This window comes from Melitaea cinxia, chromosome 1, assembly GCF_905220565.1.
Source record: "Melitaea cinxia chromosome 1, ilMelCinx1.1, whole genome shotgun sequence".
NCBI lineage: Eukaryota > Metazoa > Arthropoda > Insecta > Lepidoptera > Nymphalidae > Melitaea > Melitaea cinxia.
The window spans coordinates 10,177,505-10,204,391 of NC_059394.1; the positions used below are offsets into that span (position 1 = coordinate 10,177,505).

Below are 26,887 nucleotides of genomic sequence, written 5' to 3' on the forward strand. Positions count from 1 at the left end.
TCAATTAGTATTTTTTTTATTACAAATATCATTATTTTGCGGGCTGGGGTGGGGTAGGTCCTGCAGGGCCTGCTTGCAGTTACTGCCGCAGAGGATGTTGCTCCACAAAGCACTGCAAATCATTTACGCGGCATACGTTGTCGTGTTCACTTGTGTTCTCTTTGTCCTTGCCTAAATTCGTCAGTTTTTATAAATGGCTCCTACATTATTCAAACACCAAAAAATAGCATTGGGTTTGACTGTATTGAGTACTTGTAGCGTTCAAAAGAAAAAAAAAGGAAGCACTGGTGTAAAAAAGTTTTATATTTTTCATGTAAAAGCGACATAGCTTGCGACCGCATATCTTTGTTATGATAATGATCGTGGTTAGTTTTCCAAAGACATGGCAAATCCCTATACAATTAGATTACGTCCCTCCACACGTCTTTTTCTCGCTGGCTCATTTTTCTTGAAGAAAACAGAGCCAAACAAATAATATAATTAAACCAAACCAACTAACCACCAACTAACTGATTAATTGCTAAATGACAACCACTGACAAGACAAACCCCAGGTCAAATAGAGTAGGCAAACGTCGCAATGTACCGACGTAAACAAAATGGTGGTCTAAATCGGCCCGACCGAGCTACACATGTCCCTGATTGCAGTTTACGGAGTGGGGAGATCGTGTGTCGGGCTGGCAGAACGACACTGCGGCCCTGCGACAGGGTGAACAATTAAAATATCGGCCCTGCATGCATACATACAATACGATCGGCAGTGGCACTGTAAGCAGGGCCCTGCAGGCAGTGCTTTGAGTAGGCCCCTTAAGCCTGTCGGCTGTTGGGAATTCCCTGAAAATTGTTTATGAATTTCTTGAATGAACCTTTATATGTTCAACTATTGGATTAAGTTTGATTTGATTCGAAAGACCAAGTTGTTATTTATTTACTCAGTCGTCAAAACTAAAATATAAAATATATATATATTTTAAAATTCTTTATACAATAATTAATAATATTTTTAATAGATATTTAAAAAAATTTCATTGTGTATACTTACTTGTTTTTTAATTGTTAATTTCGCGCTCTCACGAGTATTCGCTGCACCAGCCTCTCTGTGTCCTGAATCATTATTTATCATTTGTCTTAAAAACTATGAACTTTATCAAGATTGTTAAAGAGAACAATGTTATTAATAATTAAATTCTCTATAATTTGTTTCTAACTAATTTTTTTCCGGAATCAATGTAAAAAAAGTTATTTAAGCATGAATCGGAACATGTAATTAAAATTAGTTTTTTATCTGTTTATATTACTTTTTTGTTACTAAAGCAGAAAGTAATTACATTACAAATTGCAGATGAAGCTGATTCATCAGAAGACGATTTTCTTTAGTAGTTATGTACTTACCTAATTGTTTCCTTTTTTTCTGTAGTTACATTAATTATTGTTTCCTGTAGTACGTAACTTAAATAATTATTATTTTATTTCATGATAATAATTACGGTGTTGTTGTTGTATTTTCAAATTATATTTAGGTAGGTAGCCGTTGTCTTTGATTTTTTTTTTAGTGGAATTCTGGTGGTTTGAGAGGCCAATACGTTTTAGTGGTTTGGTGGTTTACAAGGCTTCATTTGGTGGGTTGGTAAAAATAAAGTTGGCAACACTGAGCTAGCTACTTAAATACTAATCTGTGACGGCAATGTCATGTCACCTATGCACGAAAAATGGCGTTTATGTTGTGTTGAATAATTACAATAAACATACATTGTGTGTTAATAGTATTTATATCGCCTTAAATTGGTAATTAGTGATAAATTTTATTATAAAATAGGTTAAAAAATCGTGGACTGATGAGTTTATTGACAGATGTCTGCCGTGGCTCCCACTATCCCCGGTTGGTGATATTGTACTTGTTGCAGATTATTTGTTCTCAACCTTATAAGTTTTTTAACATAATTATATATTAATATGTCTATTTTTCTAACACGTTATTTTTATTTGTAAAATGTTGGTAAGTGTGATTTAAACGTATGCTATAATCGACCTATTTTCTATTGACGTTTACTGCTCTTGCGTTGCTCCGCGTGACGCGTTGTTAGCAAATTTGGTTACAATAAATAAATTAATGTTACTACATTAACACATTTAATTTTCTATATGATAAGGTTTATTTATAAGATACTTATTGAATCTGAACCTGACCTGAAACTACATTCATATTAGATTATATTATTTTTCAAGACAGATATATTTTTGGATAAAACGATAGTATTATTCATTATGTATTTATTAAAAGGGTATAATAATATATAGAATTAGTATCAATTGTTGTAATAAAAATAAACACTTAAAGTAATTATACTTTTTCATTACCTTTTTATTATAATTTACTAAATGTCCCAATACAATTATATTATCAACCAGATAAAACATAACACTATTAAATGGGATTTTGCGTAATTTTTTTAATCTGTGATTGTTGTTTCAATATTGTGCACTTTCCTATCCATTTACATATATGAAAAGAAACTCATTACTGTTGTTGTTTAAATGTTGTATGTTGTAAAACACCAAAATCTTAAAATTGACAATCGTCTTGAAGGGTATTTTTAAAAGTAGTGATTACTTATACTGTTCCTTATCTCTATTTGTATATGTAAGCTTCACTTTGGAGAAATATATTTAGATACTGGGTTCAATTAATTATGCATGGTTGAAAATGAAATATTAAATGTAAGTTTGTGGAATAAATCAAGTTTGCAGATTTTCATGTGATATTATATAATTTTTGTAGGGGCTGACCCAACCAAGGACATACAAAAGCGTCGCGCTGGTAGTATTGGGTATGAAGCCTATTAACTTATCTACTTATCATTGAATAAATTGTGAAATATTACTTGTGCCGAAAATAAAGTTTTTAACCTTTTATTGTTACAATAAAGAAAATATTCAGTAATCTTATAAGTACTTCTTGTTTTAGATCCGATGAAGACGACGCAAGTGGGGGGAAATACGCAAGGATGGAGGAGGACAATATTCAAGACAAAGAGAGATTTGCTAGGTATTGGAGTAATATTTTATTAATGAAATAAGAAAAATCCATAGTAAATAACATAGTTTGATCTGCAAGGTAATAAAAAAAAATTATAAAATTTTTGTTGAAGCTTTCTAGTGAAAGATGTATATATAAAAATTTTGTGTACGTTATTTGCAATAAATCATTTTTGCTATTCAGCAAACAGTGGTAGGAAAAACTTGCTGAGGTAAAGAACAATTACCAATATAATAATAATAATAATAACAATAATATAATATCCATTAGTAAACAATAGTGTCAGTAGTAAAAAATAAATTGAAGATATTTTAAATTTTATTTTCATTAGTTGTTACTTAAATAAGAAAAATATAGCACTAAGTGATTTGAACAGCTCTTATGCATTGTATGACGTTATAGTTACTGAAAAACAACAATTAATAATGTAGATGTTTATTACCTGTTTGAAACTTGCCATTTAGTCTTCAATTTACCTTGTAATTTTACCTAGTAAGCAGTTCTATATTATATTAACAATGCTCATGCAACATTTAGAATTTACGTTTATTGATTATTATTTCTCACTAATGAGCAAAATAACTTTGATTTATAGATAGACTAGCTGTGCACGCGACTTCGTCTGAATGGAATTTAATTAAAAAGTTACTGTTCAGTTTGCAGAGTTATAAAATAAATAAATTTCTAAAATAAAAATAGCCTAAGCTACTTCTTATTACATCAGCTATCTGCCAGTAAAAGTCCTGTCAAAATTGCTCCAGCCATTTCAGAGATTTGCGAAACAAACAGCTAGACAGATTAAAATTGTAAAAAATCGGCGCTAAATTTCAAAACACAGCATCTGACAAAAATTGCCGTTTAGCCGCACTAAATGGTATTTTTTTAATGATGAATTAACTGTTGGTTATTGTAATAGATTAGGATGACAACATGTTAAAAAATATATGTATATCATTTTTACTTCGATTGTGATATTTATTGCATTTACTAGGTTAAAAGTTGTCAGAATATAAAAAATATATATATATATATATATATATATATATATATATATATATATATATATATATATATATATATATATATATATATATATATATATATATATAATTAACCAATTAAAAAATACAGTAAGTACACTTACTTGGTTATTATTTAGATTAAGATTAGTGCAGCAAATCACTAGAGCAAAGTTTGTGAATAAAAACAAGTATTTAGGACATTTTTAAAATTTTATTTAATAAAAACATCAACATTGGTAATTAATAACTATAACAATTAAACAATGAACAGAAAATAAGAAACAAATTAATTCAAAATCAGCATGTTTTTCTAATTCAATTTTTTTGTATTGACACACTGTTATGTCTTACTTATACTAAATTAAATTATTTATGTAACCTCATTTTCTACACATATGTACTGTTTGATTTTATAAAAAAATTCAAAGCAGTAAAATATACCAATGCAGCTGACTAGAGTTTAAATATTGTTTTGAGCATTACTTTGCTTTCAATTTGTCGAATTAGAAAAAAAATGTACTTACTAGGTTTATCAAATTTGATATAAACATGAAATAATTGTGTTTGCTTGCAAACGAAAGAAACCGACTTCAATTACCTACATCGACACACACACAATTACAAAGTAGACGAAAAAAATTAACAAACGCACTAGTCGTCACTACGATTTTCGAAGGTTTCCCTCGATTTCTGTGGGATTCCATCATCAGATCCTGGTTCTTTATCAAAATTATATATCGCACTTTCGGTGCAACAGAGTCGCATTTCAGGACTCTTTTTTTGTTATGTCTTTTATTTGGACTTTTTGATAATTCAGTATAAGATTTTTAAACTATAGCAAAGAAAGTAAACTATTAATTTTATAAAAAATACAAACCTATGGTAGGTTAATAGTAATCCAGAAATGAGGAAGTAAATGCGAAAAAAAATAATTAAAAGTCCTCTGTAAAATTAAGAAATGAGCTGTTGTGATTTTGTTGCGCCGAAGGTGCGATATATATATTAAAATGCCCAACCCGCCTGCCCAACGTAATGTGGGAAGTCCTCCGGCCCGTTGGACCGACGATCTTCGTAAGATTGCCGGTGTAGGTTGGATGAGGATTGCGGAAAACCGGGATGTCTAGCGCGAACTTAGGGAGGCCTACGTCCAGCAGTAGACTGCAATAGGCTGAACTGATATATATATATATATATATATATATATATATATATATATATACAGTGACTCCACAAAGTATTCGTACCCTAATAAAATTTATGGTTATAGAAACTTTATTCTCATAAAGAATTACAACAAATTCAATTACATGAGAAATTCAACTATATAAACAATTTGTAGTTTATAACATAGTATTACTGCGAGTCCAACACAAAAGAAAAAAAAATAAAAATAAAACTAAAGTGGGTAGAAATTCAACAATCAGTTTACACAGCGATCGAATGCGTGGAATATACATAGATCACACACAGACCAGAAGTGGCATGGCATTTCAGGGCACTTAAGTTATTTGTTATTTTATATATTATTATAAATATTTTATATTTATAATATTTTTATTTTATTCAGCAATTGTTTATTATATAATGTTTTAAACGTTTTTTATATGTTTGTAATGATTGTGAGTTCTTCACATCATTCGGAATTTTATTATATAATTTCACGCCTTGAAACAATAAATTTTTTGCACCGTAGTTCGTTCTTGGTGCTCGACATATAAGGTTATTCGCGCTCCTCAAGAGAATTTTTTTGTACTTGCATTTTTTTAGTGAAATTTATTTGTGTATGTATATTTTTCGTTAAGATTTTTCTTATTAATAAACAAGTATATTAATTGTAAATTTATGATATCTTTATATAGAATGAAAATTATCCGTAACTACTAATATAATAGTGGTGTTTCAGATAAATGTAAATGAAATATACAGTTTCTTAAAGTTTATTTATATTTTATTACGTGTAAAAAAAATTTTACAAAATTATTCTCACCATAAAGTATTCGTACCACAACGCAAAACGAAATAATTTTACTCTAATATTTTATTAATACTTTGTAAATAATCCATTATTATCAATTACTAATTGTAAACGTCGTGGCATTGACTCAATTAAATTTTGTACATATTTACTGGATATAGTATACCATTGTGATTTCAAGTGTTGTTTCAGTTCATTTTTATTTGATATTTTAAATGTTCTAATTTTTTTGTCAAGAAATGACCACAAGTTTTCTATGGGATTTAAATCGGGCGACTGGGGTGGAGTTTTTAACTGATGTGGAACTTTATCGCGAAGCCAGTTCTGGACAATTTGAGCGGTATGCTTCGGATTGTTGTCTTGCTGAAAATAAAAATTGTCGCCAAGTCCCACAATTTTAGCTGATTCAAATAAATTATCTTGCAATTTTTTCAGGTACATTTTTGCATTCATTATACCCTCAATGAAATGAATTTTTCCTACAGCATTGTTTCCCATGCAACCCCAAACCATGACACCACCACCTCCATATTTAACTGTTGGAATAACATTTTCTTTCAATAACGCCATACCTTTTTTTCTCCAAACTTTTCTTTTGCCACTAGAACCGAAAATTTGAAAAATGCTCTCGTCTGAGAAACTAACAGATTTCCAAAATTCCAATGGCTTACTGAGATATTCTTTAGCAAAATTTAATCTTTTTTTTCTGTTAATTTCACTAATATACGGTTTTTTAATTGCAGTTCGTCCCTGATATCCACATTTTCTGATAACTTTCCTCACTGTCTCAGCACCGACACTCTTTCCTCTTAATATTGCGAGGTCTGTTGCAATTGTTTGTGCGGATACAAAAGGATTGGCTCTCACTTCTTTCATAATGTGTCGTTCATCTCTGGTACTTAAAACTTTTGGACGTCCTTTTCTTGGTAAATTACTAGTAGTACCAAATTTTTTCCATTTTTGTATAACATATTGTTTAGTCGACTTACTTTTATGAAGCATTTTTGCAATCTTTTCATAGCTATTGCCTCCCATGTGAAGTGAAATAATTTTTAATTTTTCGTCACTAGAAAGTTCTTTGGTTTTCGCCATTATACACAAGTATACTTACGTAGAAACTGTGATTAAAACCGTTTGATCGTCGACGTGTCGTGACATGCACTGGTTTGTGTGATGCATCGGGATCGGCAGCTTATGTTTATGGTTAGGTGGTGGGGGTACGAATACTTTGTGGTGCAAAATTTTCACATTTCATGATTTTTTTTCTTATTTTTATAGCTAAACGGTAAATAAATAATGTGTAGTGTAAATACTAATGATGTACAATATTTCACAAATATTAAGTTTTATTAAATGTTAACATTAATTTTATTTTTTTTATTTTTTATTTTATTGTTAAGGAACACAAACAGTTAAAAATAAACACATACAATTAAAGTTACAAACATAATACATAAACCAAAACTGTGTCCACAAATAAGTTTAACACGATCAGCTTTCGCCAAAACTAAAAGCAAGAATACATTTGTTAAATAAGTTAAAAATCAACATTAGCACTTAAAAACTAAATTAAGGCTACAACTACAGGCAAAGGAAGAAACATTACGAAACAACTATACAAAGAATTAAAAATTAAAAAATCAAAAAATTAAAAAATCAAAAAATTAAAAAATCAAAAAATTAAAAATTAAAGGCCAGACATCGCCAAGATTTGTTGCAAGTCAATTCTCTAACCCTACTCTTATAAAAATTAAGTGAGCACCAGAACTGGTCAATTGTTTTAAAATGTTTATTATATGATGAAGTTGCACGTGGAATGAATGTGTTGCCACCATACTTGGTTTTGGTCTTAGGTATATGGTACGACTCCTTTGATCGAGCACTAATACGTGGACATTTTATATCAATGTTACGTAATAAAAAGGGAGAATCAATATAATTATTAATAATTTTATATAAAAAGCACTGATCCCTTTCTAATCGGCGAACATACAATGGTTGAATAGGATGAGAAGTCAAGTCAGCTTTTAAAAGAAATTTACTCCTGCGATCCAGATGTTTCAAAAATTTGTTGTTTATTTTTTCGATCTTATTAATGTATTTTTTATATTGGGGATTCCAAACCACTGAAGCATATTCAACTATAGGTAGCACAAATGATCTATATAAGAGTATGTAAGTCGAGACAAACATGAATTCTCGAGATACTCTCAGAATGAAACCTAACATTCGGTAAGCCTTATTAACTATATACTCTATGTGAAACTCGAAAGATAGCCGTGAATCAATGTATACACCCAGATCGTTGACAACGGAAACCCTTTCTACAAATTCATTATTTAATTGATATTTAAAAATTATTGGTTGTCGTTTCCTAGTAAAGGTAATAACATGACATTTCTTTACATTTAATTTAAGACTATTTGAATCACAATACAGACAAATATTGTCCAAATCTTGTTGCAAGAGTAAACAGTCCTTTTGGGATTTTATAATTGAAAAAATTAATAAAAATAATATAGTATTTGCCATCGTACGAATACTTTGTGGAGTCACTGTATATATATATATATATATATATATATATATATATATATATATATATATATATATATATATATACTAGCTGTGCCCGCGGCTTCGCACGCGTTGAAATTAGTATGTCACAAAGTTTTCCTTCCTCTTGAAGCCCTCTCTCCATTGGTGAAACCGCATGAAAACCCGTTCAGTAGATTTTGAGGGAATCGATCACATACGCTTTTAGGAACTTTGTTTTAAAATACACTAACTGTTGCCCGCGACTACGTCCGCGTGGTTATGAAGTTATGCATTACTATTAAGATGCTTAACGCAAATTATTTTTTTATTTCAGTCACTTGAAATGCTTATCACTCTGAGTAACTTTTTCAAAGGCACAATTTAGCATAATTTTTATTTTCAGGCTGCAGTATAAATAACCTATCAGGCGAACTTATAGCTGCTGTATATGTTTCATAGAAACTATCAATCCCAATTAAACCCCCTTAGCGGTGGAATATCGCAAAATCCGTTTTTAGCGGACGTCTACTAACTATGTATAATCTATCTCCCTGCCAAATTTCATCTTTGTCCATCTAGGATGGATGGAGGACCATCCAGCGGTTTTTGAGTTCTCGTGATGAGTGAGTCGGTGACCTTTTTCTTTTATATATATAGATTACGATGTATTATTTGGACACTTCCTCACAATCTATAGAGCAAACATTTTAAATTTCAAGTCTCTTGCCTTAATAACATATGACTTTCATACAAACTTCCAACCCCCGTTTTATCCCCTTAAGGGCAGAGTTTCGTAAAATCCGTTCTCAGCGGATGTTTACGCCCTATAAGGAACCTATCTGCAAAATTTCAAGTTTGTAGCTGTTATAGTTTCGGAGATTTCGTGATGAGTGAGTCAACATGTTTTTTTTTTTAAATATTTGATTATTAGATAAATTAGATGTAAAATTATTATTATTACTATTTTTAATTGATTTTATTGAATTGTTTAAATTAATTGTTAAATTTAATGTTACAGATTGAAATTGATTTTAATATAAATGTACTAATTTATGTTATTGTTGCTGAATGTTTGTTTTTATGAATTTTATGATTATTTAATTAGTTATGAAATTCGACCCCTAAGGGGGTAAAACGGGGGTTGGAAGTTTGTGTGAAAGTCCCATGTTTTTGAAGTAAGAGACTTGAAATTTAAAATGTATGCTCTATATATGATGAGAAGGTGTCCAAATAATGTATCTTTAGAAATCAACTCCTTTTTGGGGTTAAAACGGGGGGTGGTAAGTTGACTCCCTCATCACGAAATCTCCGAAACTATAACGGCTAAAAACTTGAAATTTGGCAGGTAGGTTCCTTATAGGGCGTAAACTTTCGCTAAAAGCTGATTTTCCGAAACTCAACTCTTAACAGGATAAATCGGCGGTTGGAAGTTTGTATGAGTGTCCTATGTTTTTGAAGTAAGAGACTTGAAATTTAAAACGTATGCTCTATAGATGGTAGAAAGGTGACCAAATAATGTATCTTTAGAAATCAACTCTCTATTGGAGTTAAAACGGGGGATGGTAGGTTGACTCACTCATCACGAAATCTCCGAAACTATAACAACTACAAACTTAAAATTTGGGAGATAGGTTCCTTATAGGGCGTAGACATCCGCTAAGAACGGAATTTATTAAACTCAACTCTTAACGGGATAAAACGGGGGTTGGAAGTTTGTATGAAAGCCCTATGTTTTTGAAGTACGAGACTTGAAATTTAAAATATATGCTCTTAGATGGCGAAAAGGTGTCCAAATAATGTATCTTTAGAAATCAACTCCTTTTTGGGATTAAAACGGGGGATGGTAGGTTGACTCACTCATTACGAAATCTCCGAAACTATAACAGTTACAAACTTGAAATTAGGCAGGTAGGCTCCTTACAGGGCGTAAACATCCGCTGAGAACGGATTTTACGAAACTCGACTCCTAAGTTCCCCTCGATTTCTCTGGGATCCCATCATTAGATCCCGGTTTCGTTATCATAAAATCACACCAGGGATATCTCCTTTCCAACAACATTAAATATATATATTTAGGAGAAACAAACTTATTTATTTCAAAAAAAAGACAGAAGACCGAACACTTAACTTCTATTTATTACTCATTTTTACAAATATAACAATTATCAAAAAAATTAACCTTAACCACTAACTTAATCGAAAATAATGACCGAGAATTACAATTTAAATTAACCAAGCAAACAACCGTTACTTTGAATATAAAAATGATCAACGCACTCGTCATGAAACAACGACCTATCGTTCCGAAAGCCGAGAAGCAAAAGAGCCCTCTGAACGGGTAGGGACTGCTTTTATTGACGTTGTTGCATGACGTTACAAAACGTATTAGCGGGTAGGGAACTATTTTTATTAACACTGTTGCATGACGTCATGAAACGTATTAAAATAATCGAGATTATGCTAACAATATATATATTCGAAATTCGAATTCAAAATCGAGAAGGTCGAATTGAGTAACCTCCTCCTGTATGTAAGTCGGTTAAAAATCAAAAGCAAAGTATATGTATATGCGACTTACTATATTTTAAAATTGTTTTGAGAGTTGCTTTGCTTTAAATTTTTCAAATTAAAAAAAACATGCACTTACTAGGTTTATCAATTTCGATATTTTTACGACAAAAATCAAATTATTGGAATATATCAATCGAGTCATGTTCACACAACTCCATTGGAACGAAAAATGCTAAAAAATCGATTTCCAATAATTTGTACCTTACTGTGTTTTGAAATTGGGCAGCCGAAATGTTATTTTGGAATATGTAGCCTGTATACATCCATATGCATTTTGCAAAAAGTGGTTATTTTAATATTACGAACAGACTCAAATTTTATTTATTTGTATAGATGTTTCAAAAGAGTTATCAAAATACCCTACACTGTATATCCTAATCTTGCATATTTGTTTCACTAATTTGATAATCTTATATTAAACTGAGATTAATAGCTCAAAAGACATCATCCATTTTGGTCCGAAAGTGAAAGTGCCGGCCAAATAAATTTTTTGCTGTATTTCGCTGGAGCTTGTCCACCTGAACATTTTTTATTATGACATCGAAGCTGTAGAACGATTGCCCTTGGTTTTATTTAAGTTTAAAAATCTGTATTTTTTTCAATTATGTGAAATGTTTCTAAGCTATTTTTTTGACTTTTTTGGAGTTTTTTAAGTGTCAAAGAAAGAAATAAATTATTCTACATATCCTATCCTTACCACACATTTTAAAAATACCACACAAACAATACCTATTGCTAATAATTGTTTAAATGACTGCGTTTTCTTTCCGGAATTAACTATAATAATAATAATTATTATTATTATGACGACGACAGAACCAACAAAGCAGGTAAGGGCAAATGGTAGAAACCTAAAAAAAGTAAAATTTCAGTTTTCTGTACCAACAATTCTTTCAACCAACAATCCTTTATCATCATCACACACACCTCATTTTATAAAATTTATTTAAATATAAATGAATAATGGCTTTTTAATTTATTCGTTAATAATCTAATTTCTATGTTAGGTATATTTATTTATTTATTTATACATACTTTATTGTACACCACAACTACATTTTAAACAATAAAACACATTAAAAAAAAAAACATTTACAGACTGTGAAGTACAATGGGCGGACTTATGGCTGTTCAGCAATTTCTTCCAGACAACCCAATTAAATTATTATATATTTATAATTTTTAATTTCTTTAATATTTATAAACACTGCGCTGCTCGGTCCCCATTAATTTCGAGTATTATTAAATTACTTTAATGCAATATAATACATACTAGTGGTCGCCCAGAGGTCGAAATTCGACCATAATTAATATTTTAAATTACCAAAAATTTTTGAAAATAAGTGAACTATTTTAAAATTTTCAATTTGACAACTGACTGACAATCAACAAAAGGTTATAATATGCGCGTGTGTGTCAAATACACGGTAGTGTGTGTAATGTTTTTTTTTTCATATATTTTATGTATAATTTAAAAAAAAAATATTAGTTTACTGCACTCATGCATTTCATACTCCTCTGTCCGCGCAATTTTCGTAAAAAGGGGTACAAAGTTTTTGCTTCACGTATTAATATATAGATAACCTTTAAACTACGCAGTTTTTAAAATTTCAAAAAGTTAGCTGAAATTGCTAATATTGTATACAAGAATTTCCTAAAAAAATTATACTATTACTAGCTGACCCCGCAAACGTTGTTTTGTCATATATGTTATTAACCCGCTTATTCCCCCCCCCCCTTATAACTTAGGGGTATGAAAAATAGATGTTGGCCGATTCTCAGACCTACCCGACATGCCCACAAAATTTTATTAAAATCGGTCGAACCGTTTCGGAGGAGTTCAATGTTTAACACCATGACACGAGAATTTTATATATTAGAAGATATTAAATATTAGCTGTGCCCCGTGGTTTCACCCGCGTTAATTTGGGAAAAAGGTACTAAAAGCCTTTCTCGAGAAATGGACTATACAATACAAAAATAATTTTGTAATTCGAGCCAGTATTTTATTACCCGACTGCCAAGGAGGGGTTATTATATTTAACTTAGTACTAAGTCATCATCATCATCATCATCACAGCCTATACAGTCCACTGCTGGACACAGGCCTCCACAAGTCCACGCCAAAAATAACGTGAACTCATGTGTTTTGCCCATAGTCACCACGCTGGGCAGGCGGGTTGGTGACCGCAGTACTGGCTTTGTCGCACCGAAGACGCTGCTGCCCGTCTTCGGCCTGTGTATTTCAAAGCCAGCAGTTGGATGGTTATCCCGCCATCGGTCGGCTTCTTAAGTTCCAAGGTGGTTGTGGAACCTTGTTATCCCTTAGTCGCCTCTTACGACACCCACGGGAAGAGAGGGGGTGGCTAAATTCTTTAGTGCCGTAGCCACACAGCACAGCACAGTACTAAGTAGTTTATACTTTTTATACATATTTAACAAACAACAAACTTTTCAGCTTTATAATATTAGTATAGTTAAAAATAATTTAATTTTAATTTATAATGTATAATTTATATTTGTAACAGAATATTAAAAAATAATATTAATTTCACCTAAAGATTATTATTTAAAAATACAACAATAAAAGATAATAACTATATGAACTCGCCATAGATTTGGCATATTTCTTTTCTTTTACTGGCGCTTCTTCATGAAAGAACTGAAACTCAACCCTGAGTATAGGGAGATAACGACATAATGATGTCTTCTAATTCCGAATTGCTCAGCAGTCACAAATTATCTTTTTGCAATGGGAATCTGTATTCTCTTTGGAATATTTAACTTCGTGGCTATAAAAGCGGAACTACAATAAATACGAGGCTATAGATTGTTAGATGTTGTAAATTTTGATAGATTATGATAACACATTGAACTGGCAGCGAGCAAGGCCACGAACATCTGTAGTATTTTAATTTATTATTCAACACAACAGTTGAAATATGTAAAATTTCGATTATTTATATCTAATTTTCTTATTCAATATTTGTCTGTCATTACATATAAACTTGCTTAAAATAGTAAATTATATACATATTTATATTATATTTGCAGACTGCAGTTGTTGCTATTACTACCGCGACCCTAAGTTAATGAATAGTTTTTCACATAATGTTAATTAGATAAACAATAGGTTAACGATTTCCATACATCTTGAGTAAAAATAAAGTAAACACCATTCTCATAGCAATGACATTAATTCACTAAATTGCCATGTTGTGATTGAAAACGTGACCTATCATGTATTACCTTCACCTTTATGTTTATTAACAGAAATTAAGATCCCTTATAAGATATGTTAATATTATGACCATTTCTCTAACGATATTAATAGGTTTCATGGCTTAAAGTTATTTCGAAGCTTAATAAGAGCGTCTTACGCAATTATAAAACGAAATAAAAAAATTAATCGAATAACGAAAATTACTTAAAACTTGTAAGACGATAAATTAAGTTTTCATGAAAAAAAAATGAATAGAAATATAGTCGAATATTTATTTTATTTTTTGAAATTTTTTAGCCGCGAGAATCATTGTGAAATTGAACGTCGTCGAAGAAACAAGATGACGGCATATATTACGGAACTATCTGACATGGTTCCAACATGTTCCGCTCTAGCGCGAAAACCGGACAAGCTCACCATATTGCGAATGGCCGTAGCGCATATGAAAGCATTGAGAGGTAAGCAGCGCTAACAAAACTATCTAAATTCTGTTTAATGTTTTTAAAGTAAAACTTGACCTGGGGAGTAAGCTGGTGCAAACGTCACAAGATTTATAAGTTAGTGAAGAAAGGAAGAGAGTTACGTTTCATATATTATTGTAGAAACTAAAGAAGTCTTATTTCAGCTGTGTGGTCTAAAGCACACGTTGATATTTTTTTAATAATTTCGTCTATATTATTAGTAAAATGATCAAACTAATTATATAATTTATCACAGGCACTGGAAACACATCGACCGATGGAACATATAAACCTTCGTTTTTAACCGATCAAGAGTTAAAACATTTGATCTTAGAGGCTGCCGATGGATTTTTATTCGTCGTCAGCTGCGACACTGGTCGTATCATTTATGTTAGTGATAGTATAGCACCAGTACTTAACTATTCACAGGTACGAGGCTACCCTATAATGTGTATTATTCATTATGTTCATTGGCTAACGAAACTACCTTCGATTTTAGGGAGAATGGTACTCGTCTTGTTTATACGACCAAGTTCACCCGGACGACGTCGAGAAAGTTCGAGAGCAACTTAGCACACAGGAACCACAAAATACGGGTCGTATTTTGGATCTTAAAACTGGAACTGTCAAAAAAGAAGGTCACCAATGTAAGTCACTCCCTTATTTTATATTTATAATGTGTTCGTATTTGCGTTGAAAGTACTTAAAGTTTAACTTTAGAGTAGTCGGCAAGTTCGGTCGATTCTTAAGAGGAAAGGATATCAACTCTTTCTCCACACAAACGTAGTCGTTTCCTCCCTGGATAATGATACATGATCAAATATTTTTGTAATATAAAACCTTTAACTGCCATGACCATGCCCATACGTCTTGGTTTTTTTGTCATATCTTATTATCATAGGGAGTAGGAGTCTTTAAAACCTAGAAATATTACCTAGTTTTTTGTACATTTTCAGACACTGATAAAAAAATGCACATATTTACAAAAAAACGAGAACATAGCTAAAGGTTTTTTTAGTTATATAAAAAAAATTGGAATGTTTCGGGGAGAAAATAGTTGACTATGCTGTTTTGGTCAATAATTATCTACCTAAAACGGTCCGAGCTACAGTTGTTCCTTTCTTGGCTCGTGGCTCGGAGGCGGCATACAGCGAGACAGGAACATTTTATTCAAATACCTATTTTTCAAGTCTCTCAGGTACACTTTCCTCTTAATAGCGACCCGCAAGCGGTAGTAATTAATAATCGTTCCGTCGACAGCGTCCATGCGGCAGGTGATGGGGTCGCGGCGCGGCTTCATCTGCCGCATGCGCGTGGGCGGTACGGCAGAGAGCGCGCACCTCGGCCGCCTGCGCGCGCGCAACTCGCTCGGGCCCTCGCACGACGGACACAACTACGCCGTCGTGCACTGCACCGGCTACATCAAGAACTGGCCGCCGACAGGTTCGTATGAGGCCACGGTTGACCGCGATCGTACCGCAATGGACTTTGAATGAGAAAGAATTTTTACAATTTTTTCTCGTCCCGATGTACGTAGTTTTATGTGTTTTGGGATATCAGATCTGTTTCCAGGGATGCAGATGGACCGGCCGGTCGAAGACGAGCTTCATGCGTCACACTGTTGCCTCGTGGCTATCGGCAGATTACAGGTCAGTTCATTTATTATTTTGTATAGTCTAATATATTTATTCGTTCAATGTATTGCATAGAAGATAATTTTCAAAGATATATATGTTCTTTGTCGTCGTCGTTGTAGATCGACAGACTGCCTCGTAAACTAACAAGTTTGATTCGAAAAACTCTAAGACCGTTTTCGGTTATTTTAAAATCAAATTAATTAAAGCTCAGTGAGTGAAGAAGTTGTTACTGGCGTAATCTAAATCGTACGTCTGTCCGTAACGATTTGTTTCGGTCTCTGGAACTCGGGCTACACGACACGTACCGAGCACGGGACCCGAGTAGCCAGCGAGTACAAAGCTCAGCGGGCGCAGGTGACGTCGACGCCCAGCAGCGCGGAGGGCGCGCTGTGCGGCGGCGCGGAGTTCGTGTCGCGGCACTCGGCGGACGGGCGCTTCACGTTCGCGGACCAGCGCGCCGCGCAGGTGCTGGGCTACGCGCCCGCCGACCTGCTGGGCAAGCTGTGCTACGAGTTCTACCACCCCGAGGACCAGCAGCACATGCGCGACAACTTCGATCAGGGTACTCTTTATTTATCGCACGCCTCCTAGGCTTCGTCTTGAACGTGTATCATTTATAAAGATACATTAATAATAAGCTTTAGCGCATTCAGAATTTATGTATAAGAGATGTATTTGGACTACGCAAATATGATCATATTTCGGAATTTCACAAAAAAACTCAAGTGGCTCCCAGTTCGCGTTCGCAGGAATACTTATATCCTTAACCCACTTTACTCTATTTTATTTAGTCCCTTTACCCCTTCCTATTTGAAAGAACGTTTCAAAGTCCTTGGTGATTCCCGTGAACGCTATCTTTGTTCTGACAGTAATTTTCTTCTTGAAATTCCTGCTCACTCCTCTTCCTTTTATGATTAATCTATTACAGTTCAAGCCTCTCGCTTATGGAATACCTTGGCCTTGAATATCAGACGTGTACAAACATCTGCAACTTATACAAAGACTGTTTGAAAGCATTTTCCTAAAACTCAACAATAAAAAAGTAATTTATAATTATAATGTATATATGTATTTATACGTATGTATGCATGTATTTGGATATGTATGGATTTATTTATGTATGTATGTATGTATATGTTTAATTATTTTAAAATTTATCAGAAATTTGTTGTAACTTGTACACCTATGTTGACGCTAGACCATTTCTTTTGCACTAAGGTTGCCGGGAAGAGATTGTTTTTAGCGATAAGGCCGCCGTTCGCCTAATGAATATATTGTTAGATTTTTTATTTCTTTGCTATGTATTAAAACACACATAATAAAATACACATTAAATACACATTAAAATACATATTAAATATCAGAAGTCTTTTTTTATGTAAAAAGAATTCATTAAATAAATATTATGTTAATAGCAAAATAATGCAGAACCACTTGACGAAATAAGCTGTTTTTTTTTAATATGTCGGGAAAGTATTGATTACCAAGCCCATTGAACATGAAGCCATCTGTGATTATCTGCAAGAACCAAATCAACTAACCGAACTTATTATCGTTGTATGGTCTGTTGTGTTACTGATGATGGTCGATCATAAGTTCCTAAACAAGAAATTAGAGGGCGCTGCTAAGTATAAGTTGTAAACAATAGTTTTAAAGTAATGCATGGAGGCATACAGTTTTGGATGTTCCAAATATTTTATTTTATTCAGGACAACAAACAACTGCACAATATTAGTTTACATAGTATTCTTATAGCTAAAATATTTTCTAACTAATTACACAACTCGCCTTTATCCGCACAATAATTCCTACATAGTATAAAACAAAGTTGCTTCCCGCTGCATACAGCTTAAATTTTTAAAACTACGCAACATATTTTGATGCTGTTTTCCTTAGTAAATAGAGTGATTCCAGGGGAAGGTTTATCTGTATAATACATGGATAATATAGTGCAGGAAAACTGATAGAGAGGTTTGTAATGTGGTGTCGTAAATAAACACATTTTTTTGCACATATATATTATATTTATTTTATATTTAGTATCAGCATTACACTCGTGCGAATACGGCGGATCGCTATATTATATAAATGGTAGCAGGATATGCTTACATACTGTGACTGCTTGTATGTGGCGCGACTCATTTTTAAGTGCTATTTTTGTAAATTAATATTGTGAATATGGCTGTTTATTATTGCTCCACATTTAAACTATTATATTTATTTACTATACTCTCGTTTTGTTAACGTGTTGCTGCATCTGAATTGAACCAAATAAAGGTTACGTTACTGTAACTAAAATCAAACCTGTCAATCTTATATCACAATCACTTACAGAAAACGCCTCGTTCTAAAATCATTCAAACTAAAATTTTCATATTCATTAAAACATTTCTATAATATTAATGATTTACTTTTTATTTTTCAGTTCTTAAGCTGAAGGGACAAATTATTTCTCTTATGTATCGGTTTCGCACTAAAAGCAGAGAATGGATTTGGTTGAGAACATCAGCATTTGCCTTTTTGAATCCATACAACGATGATGTGGAATATATTGTATGCACAAATACATTAGCAAAGTAAGTTTAATTGTTTGGTGTTACTTTAAATACAATTGTGTTTATATTTACTATTACTAGCTATACTCGCTACTTCGTCCGCGCGGATTAGTGACTACATGATCGACGTGATTTTTTAAATTGTCATAACTTTTTTATTTATGAACCAATTGACATAAAACCTACAAAACTAAATGTTAAGCTAAGCTTGCCGCCATATATTAGTGAAAACCACATCTAAATCGGATAAGCCGTTTCTGAGAATTGCGTGCACAAAAACACTAAAAAATAGACAAAGATTCTGACAATCACTGTTTTGGGTGCTATTTGCGTTTATAAAGGTCCCAATAATATTTTTTTTTCATATATCTTAAATGTACAGAGAGCGATCCATTACATTTTTATTATATGTATTGATTACTACATACATATTATTTTAATTAGAACTTTTTTTTTTTAATAATATAAAGATCTAAACAATAACTGTGTTACACATAATATACAGAAAATAGAATTTACCACAAGGATTTACTTACATATATAGTTAAAGAATTAGATTTAAATAAAACAATAATGTTACGTAACTTTATACATAACGTTTTGTTATCTTAATATATATAATTCTTCTGCACATATTTGATACGTAACTTTAAATAGCTGGACCGATTTGATTGAAATTCCATGTGTATATTTCAATGGGTTCAAAGGTTGTTTGAAAACACAATCGGACTCAGTAGGTGGCGCTACCATCGGTATGTCAATAAATTTATAATGCTATTCTGAGCAGAAGATCATCTGCTGAGTCCTCTAGTTAGTATATTAAATTACATTTGATATTTACATTGTAGTCGATCCTTGGGTGCTACTACTGGCGAGCCAGTGGCCGAAGAGAATTACGACTATCACCTTCGTCAAAGAGATGTATACCAGGCACCGCCGCCCGCCATACACCAGCAACACCACGCACCGCCAGGTTTGTCGAATCACTTTGTAGAGACGACTGGTACATTTTCAGAAGTTTTGCTCTTATCTCATGAGTATTTTTAATCACTGCTATTGCTTCAGCCTGTAATCTTCCTTTACTGGGCATAGGCCTGTTTCCCCATATAGGAGAAGGATCAGAGCTTAATTCACCACGCTGCTCCAATGCGGGTTGGCGGATATATTCCCTACTATGAGTAACCAGTTATCAGGTATACATGATAACAACTGGGACCGACGGCTTAACGTGCTCTCCGAGGCACGGTGGGGAGACTCACAAGGACTGCGCAAACACCCAGACCGCGGCAAACACCTGTATGGCCAATACAAATGTTTGTCATGTGCAGGGTTCGAACCCGCAACCGCCAGCTCAACAGGTACAATCCATGGCTGTGAACGTTGCGCCAACTTGGCGCCACTGCTATTGCAATTATGTTTTGTATACAAAATATTCATGCAGTGGGCAGCAGCAGATCAATATGCAAAGTAAAGTTTCATTTAATTAAAAACTCTTAACTTTTAATGAAAAGCTTTTGTTTTTCATTAAAAGCTAAGAGTAACACTGTAATTTGACTTAGGAGCTTCTTTATTTTTTGTTGGAGAAATTAATATGTCACACAATCGTTTTAGGAACATTCTGATATGTTACTTTGTTGCATTGCAGACCATATATCGTTTAAAGAAAAACGCATAATAGTATATAAAAAAAAAATAGGTAACGTTAGAACTAATAAATAAACTAGTTTATCAGTAAAAGAGATCCGCATGTTGCCCAGGCGCAGTGGGCGCGCGCTCCCCGGGCGAGGGCGGCGCGGCGGGCGCCGGCGGCGCGGGGGCGTCCTACGCCGCGCACGCGCCGCACTACGCGCCCGACTACTCGCCGCACCGCCCCGCCAACACTCCGCCGCACACCACCTGGACCACGCTGCGACCCGTGAGTACAACAATCTCATCCTATAAAATAAAACCAGTAACATTTTTTTAAAACCAGAAGTGTCATTGCCTGGGTTTTTCAATAAATTTGTGTATTGACGGTGTAGAATACCTCATTACGATCCGTAGCAGCAGAAAAGCAATCTACGCTACTAATATATATATTTCCGGCTCCGCAGAGCGGTGGCGCGGCGACGGCGGCGGGCGGCGCGGGCGAGACGTACGCGTACAGCGGCGAGGCGGGCGCGGGCGCGGGCAGCCCGGCGCGCTCGCCGCCCGCGCCCGCCTACCTGCCGCCCGCGCACTACCACCACAACCACCACCCGCCGCACCCCGCGCACCCGGCGCACCCCGCGCACCCCTCGCACCCAACACACGGTAAGCTTTTATTGAGGTAGGGCAGAGCAGGATATATCCTGCTCGAAACTTGGAGCAGCTTAATAATACTGTTCACAAGTAGTGTTGTATTCCTGTGCTGACCAAGTCATATAAAAAAAAGCTATATGTCACACTACTGTAACCATTGATCTGTAAAAAACCCGAGATGCACAGACTTATACAAAAGTAACGCTTAAAAGTGTTGCCAAATATGCTCCGAATAAACAAAAGGACTTATGGTCATGATATACAAATACTTTTTTAGAAATTCAACCTTACGCACATGACTTAAAGTTGTATTTACAAAAAGCAAAAAAAAAAATATGACCGAAGTTTGCCGGTAGGACAAGGCATGAAGTGAGTCGAGTATAATTTTATATATTAACTTAGTATTTTAAGTTTTTAAAATTTCTATATATTGTATGTTCTAAAAAAATATATTTACAATTTTATAATAATAGGTTATGGAAACTAAATAACTAGTTATATTAAAACATACAACTTAATTTCTAGTATCTATTACTGTGTGGCTATGGTACTAAAGAATATAGCCACCCCTTCTCTTCCCGTGGGTGTCGTAAGAGGCGACTAAGGGATAATACAGTTCCGCTACCACCTTGGAACTTAAAAAGCCGCCCGGTGGCGGGATAACCATCCAACTGCTGGCGTTGAAATACACAGGCCGAAGACGGGCAGCAGTGTCTTCGGTGTGACAAAGCCAGCTCTGCCGTCACCAACCCGCCTGCCCAGCGTGGTGACTATGGGCAAAACACATGAGTTCACGTTATTTTTGGCGTAAACTTGTGGAGACCTATATCCAGCAGTGGACTGTATAGGCTGTAATAATGATGAAATCAAAATCACATATTTCTCCCTATATTTAGTGACATACACATCAAAAACGAATCAGTAAACTCTTTTACTTACCGAATTCCATCCTTGTTTTTGCTTCCTTGATGTCATATTTTTACAATTTTTAAAACAATACTTCGACATTTTTAACGTCTTTTACACGTGCAGTGACATGAGCGACCCGAAACTCTTTGATTGAAATGAGCACCCAACGTGTGCTCTTTTGGCGGACGGTTTTGAAACGTCGATTGTGTATCTATAGGCTATTTCACGTAGGATGGGTACGGTGACACATGTCAAATTAACTCTATAGTGAGGTGACCATGCATAATTGATTGATGTAATTCGATTATCGAGTACAAATGCGGTTAACCTTTAATCGATTATATAAAAAAAAAATTTTAACTGCTTATTAAAAATTAATCATCGCTATAGTGAATAAAATGTGCACACCTTAACCGCTGCTACTGTATCGTGTCCTGTACCCAAAGGTTATCTGGAAGAAATCGCTATTTAGCGATAAGATCGCCTTTGTACATCTTCTATTGTATCTTTGTTTATATGTGTCTGTATTTCGGTGTACATTAAGAATAAATAAAAAATAAATAAATAATATTTTAAGGGTGGTGTTAAACGCGAGAAATGAGTTATCGACAAACCCATTAACACAGCTCACGTGGCAAATTATTAGTCGTTCGCCTTTACCCTCCGGTACTTTAGTCGAAGAATGAGCAGTGTCGTCTGTCCATACTTTGCCAACAGTATGATTGGCGTTCAACCATGTCTAGTCAAGGAATACTACGTTGTTTCAATTCGTAATGTTTTTCGCCTTTTCTAAGAATGTCACAAAGTTTTCACGCACTTTTCCGTTTGTTAACTTTTTTTTATTTTATGGAAATCCAATTTTATTTAAAATTCGCCATAACGATGTCACACTTCCATTAAATAATTTAGCACCTTTCAAAGACATTAATTATTGTTAAACGGTGGGCAACTCATTTCTCCGCTAATAATCATATTCAACCTCAACGAACAAACATTTATTTCCTTTGCCTCTTTTTGGGAGTCGATAACTTATTATCTATAATATATATAAAAGCGAAAGGTCACTCACTCATCACGAAATCTCCGAAACTATAACACCTACAAACTTGAAATTTGGCAGGTAGGCTCCTTATAGGACGTAAACATCCGCTAAGAACGGATTTGACATAACTCAACCCCTAAAGGGGTAAAACGAGGGTTGCAAGTTTGTATGAAAATCCTATGTTTTTGAAGTAAGAGACTTGAAATTTAAAATGTATGCTCTATAGATGATGAGAAGGTGTCCAAATAATGTATCTTTAGAAATCAACCCCCTTTTGGGGTTAAAACGGGGGATGGTAGGTTTACTCACTCATCGCGAAATCTCCGAAACTATAACACCTACAAACTTGAAATTTGGCAGATAAGCTCCTTATAGGACGTAGACATTTGCTAACAATGGATTTTATAAAACTCGACCCCTAAGGGGATAAAACGGGGGTTGGAAGTTTGTATGAAAGTCTTATGTTTTTGAAGTAAGAGACTTGAAATTTAAAATATATGCTCTATAGATGGTAAGGAGGTGTCCAAATAATGCATCGTAATCTATATATATATATAAAAGAAAGGTCACTGACTCACTCATCACAAGAACTCAAAAACCGCTGGATGGTCAATCCATCCAGGTTGGACAAAGATAAAGTTTGGCAGGGATGTAGATTATAGTTAGCAGACGTCCGCTAAGAACGGATTTTACGATATTCCATCGCTAAGGGGGTTTAATTGGGGTTGATAGTTTGTATGAAACATATACAGCCTGAAAATAAAACTAAAAATGTGGTGTATAGAGAGGTGTTATAAAAATAACTATTAAATTATACTAAATTGTGCCTATCAAAAAGTTACTCAGTTTGATAAGCATTTCAAGTGACTGAAATAAAAAAATAATTTGCGTTAAACATGTTAATAGTAATGCATATCTTCATAACCACGCGGACGTAATCGCGGGCAACAGTTAGTGTATTATAAATAAAATCCCCAAAAGTGGATTTTCATGCGGTTTCACCATTGTAGAGAGGGCTCCACCATTGGCAAGAGGATGGTTTACGGAACGGCTAAGCCGATTTTGATGAGAGTTTCACTGGAAGTTTGCCGGCAAAACTTTGTGACACACTAATTTCAACGCGGGCGAAGCCGCGGGCACAGCTAGTCTTCCATATTGGTGTCACCATACTTTTTTTTACTTATTTTTGACACTAAGCTGTGTGGCTACGGCAATAAAGAATATAGCCACCAGCGTCTCTTCCCTTGGGTGTCGTAGGAGGCGACTAAGGGATAACACAGTTCCACTACCACCTTGAAACTTATAAAGCCGACCGATAGCGGGATAACCATTCAACTGCTGGCTTTGAAATACACAGGCCGAAGATGGGCAACAGCGTCTTCAGTGCGACAAAGCCGGCCCTGCGGTCACCAACCCACCCAGCGTGGTGACTATAGGCAACACACATGAGTTCACGCCATTTTTTGGCACGCGCTTGTGGAGGCCTATGTCCAAGAGTGGACTGCGATAGGCTGAAGTAATTTTTGACACTGTATTACGCCTAATTTCAAGTGCCTGTGCAACTCGATCCACTATGTGGTTGACAGATAATAATGGACCGCTATTTTCTCACTCCCGTTCAAAGTATTCCCGAAAGAGGACAACCAATTGACTGTTTGAAACGGTCTTCTTCTGTTCTTTTCGGCATTTTACAGAACAGAACACACACACAAAATGAATAACTAAAAAAAATAATAACAGAACTTAACAACAATAAAACAGCAACAAATACAACTATAGCAACTGGCAAAACCAAAACACGGGAAGCATACAAGACAGAAAGTACTGATTGAGATATCTCGAGTCAGTGAGATGACACGATTCACAAGATGGCCGTTACGATTATTTATTTTAGCCGATTACTACGTGTCAATCCCTATCATTAAACGTTTCGTTTCATGCCTGTAATTTTAAGTTATCATTTTTTCTGTACCTTTTTTATTTTGTTTAAAATGTAAAAACGCATATATAAATACAATTTCAATCTAATCAAGCATTATTATTTGCTTTGGAAACTAATTGGTGATTTTTAAAAATGTATATTTATCCGATTTGTTGAAAATATTGAGCGTGTATTGGAACATATCAAATGTCACCGTACCCATCTTATGTGAAATAGATTATAGGGTTTTTTATATGTAACATGATCCCAACTTATTTTTCTTAAACGATACAAGTGAGAGGTATCAAGTTAAACGACAAGTTTTTACGTTTATTTTAGTTTTACAATATGGGTTGGATCTATTTGAAGTATCAGAACAAAATTAAAAAACTATTTTGTGCCTTACTTCTTTTATTTGAATGATTTTTTTGTATGTATATGTTGCAGCCATGTGGTCGTGGCAGGGCGGCGCGGCGGGCGCGGGCGCGGAGGGCGGCCACGCGCCTCACGAGCTGTCCGACATGCTCCAGATCCTGGACCAGGGCGGTGCCGCTACCTTCGAGGACCTCAACATCAATATGTTCAATTCCAATTTTGAATAGTGACCGCCTACTATTTTGTTCCGCCTGCCTTGCTGCGTCTCATACTTGGGTCGGTTGTTCGAAACTGGCACTTTCACTAAAAAAATCGGTCAGTGTAGACTTTTTTATAAAAAAAATCAGATGATAGGTTCATTTGATTTACAAAATCTCGTAACAAAATGTTATACATTAGTAATGTACGAGTATGTACTTTTTATTCAATTACTTATGCCATCGAGAATTTTTATGAATAGCGATAGTTTGCAACAATTTTCCCACCTTTTCGATTTATACCAAGACGAGTCGGCACGCGGTCAAAATATGTTTGACACATTTTTATGATTATGAGTAAGGATAATTACTACTTGTAGAAAATGTGAACGTCGCATGATGCCTAGATCACCGCAATGTTTAAGTTATTTGCGACGTGGTTTCAAAATAAGCCACTACATATTTATGACTACTATAAAAAAGGAAAATTTTTACACAGATATTTCAGAAGTAATTTTGCCATGAAATCTTACCTGTATATATTTTTATTTATATATTACAAATTGCAGGTATAAATGTTGTCCAATGTAATATTGGTAAAAAGTATTTTTTTTAAGGGAAATAAATTTTTGCTATTATACTCAGAAAATTTAGAATGATGGGATATTTTTGTCAATTGATAATAATTATACCGTTCTATGTGGGTCTGGGTTACAGATTTTACAGATTTCCGTAAGTTAAAATATGCTAATAAATTATATTATTGTACTAGCAGTGCCTGCGACTACGTCCGCGTTTTGGGTATTTACATGTTCAATGAGATGTTTTAAATTGGCATGACTTTTTTATTTGTGAATGGATTGACATAAAACAAGCACTAAATGTTAAGTAAAGGTTAACACAATATATTAGTGAAAACCACATCTAAATTGGATAAGCCGTTTCTGAGGCTAGAGTGTACAAACGCACAGACAAACTGACAAATGGACAAAAATTCTAACAATCATTGTTTTGGGTGCTATTTGCGTTGATAAGGGTCCTAATAATATTTTTTCTCACATATCTTCCATGTTCTGACAGCGATCCGTTACATTTTTATTATATGTATTGATTTATCTTTTATAAACATTTGACCGTCTTTCTAA

General features: G+C 34.1%; 1 protein-coding gene and 1 long non-coding RNA gene across 2 annotated transcripts; one reads left to right on the forward strand and one right to left on the reverse strand.

Annotated features, from left to right (window-relative positions):
- The first annotated feature begins 1,619 nt into the window (after positions 1 to 1,619).
- On the forward strand, positions 1,620 to 26,218 carry LOC123656605 (aryl hydrocarbon receptor nuclear translocator homolog). Its single transcript, XM_045592277.1, has 14 exons — positions 1,620 to 1,878; positions 2,779 to 2,827; positions 2,965 to 3,045; positions 14,663 to 14,823; positions 15,083 to 15,255; positions 15,326 to 15,473; positions 16,087 to 16,269; positions 16,387 to 16,475; positions 16,818 to 17,025; positions 18,889 to 19,039; positions 19,867 to 19,995; positions 20,759 to 20,933; positions 21,112 to 21,310; positions 25,618 to 26,218. Exons 1-14 carry the CDS (start codon positions 1,851 to 1,853, stop codon positions 25,770 to 25,772), a joined length of 1,929 nt encoding a protein of 642 aa, XP_045448233.1. The 5' UTR covers positions 1,620 to 1,850; the 3' UTR covers positions 25,773 to 26,218.
- Positions 5,317 to 21,496, reverse strand: LOC123656615. The gene is made up of 3 exons (XR_006743566.1): positions 21,487 to 21,496; positions 10,693 to 10,698; positions 5,317 to 5,454 (listed from the first exon to the last, which is right to left on the reverse strand). It is a non-coding gene; the product is annotated as an uncharacterized LOC123656615 (long non-coding RNA).
- Positions 26,219 to 26,887: the final 669 nt, after the last annotated feature.

Coding starts and splice junctions, on each gene's coding strand:
- LOC123656605 (XM_045592277.1), top strand. CDS start 1,851: ATGTCTGCCGTGGCTCCCACTATCCCCG. Junction 19,040..19,866: donor TGCACAAATACATTAGCAAA/GTAAGTTTAATT, acceptor TTTACATTGTAG/TCGATCCTTGGGTGCTACTA. Junction 20,934..21,111: donor CCTGGACCACGCTGCGACCC/GTGAGTACAACA, acceptor CCGGCTCCGCAG/AGCGGTGGCGCGGCGACGGC.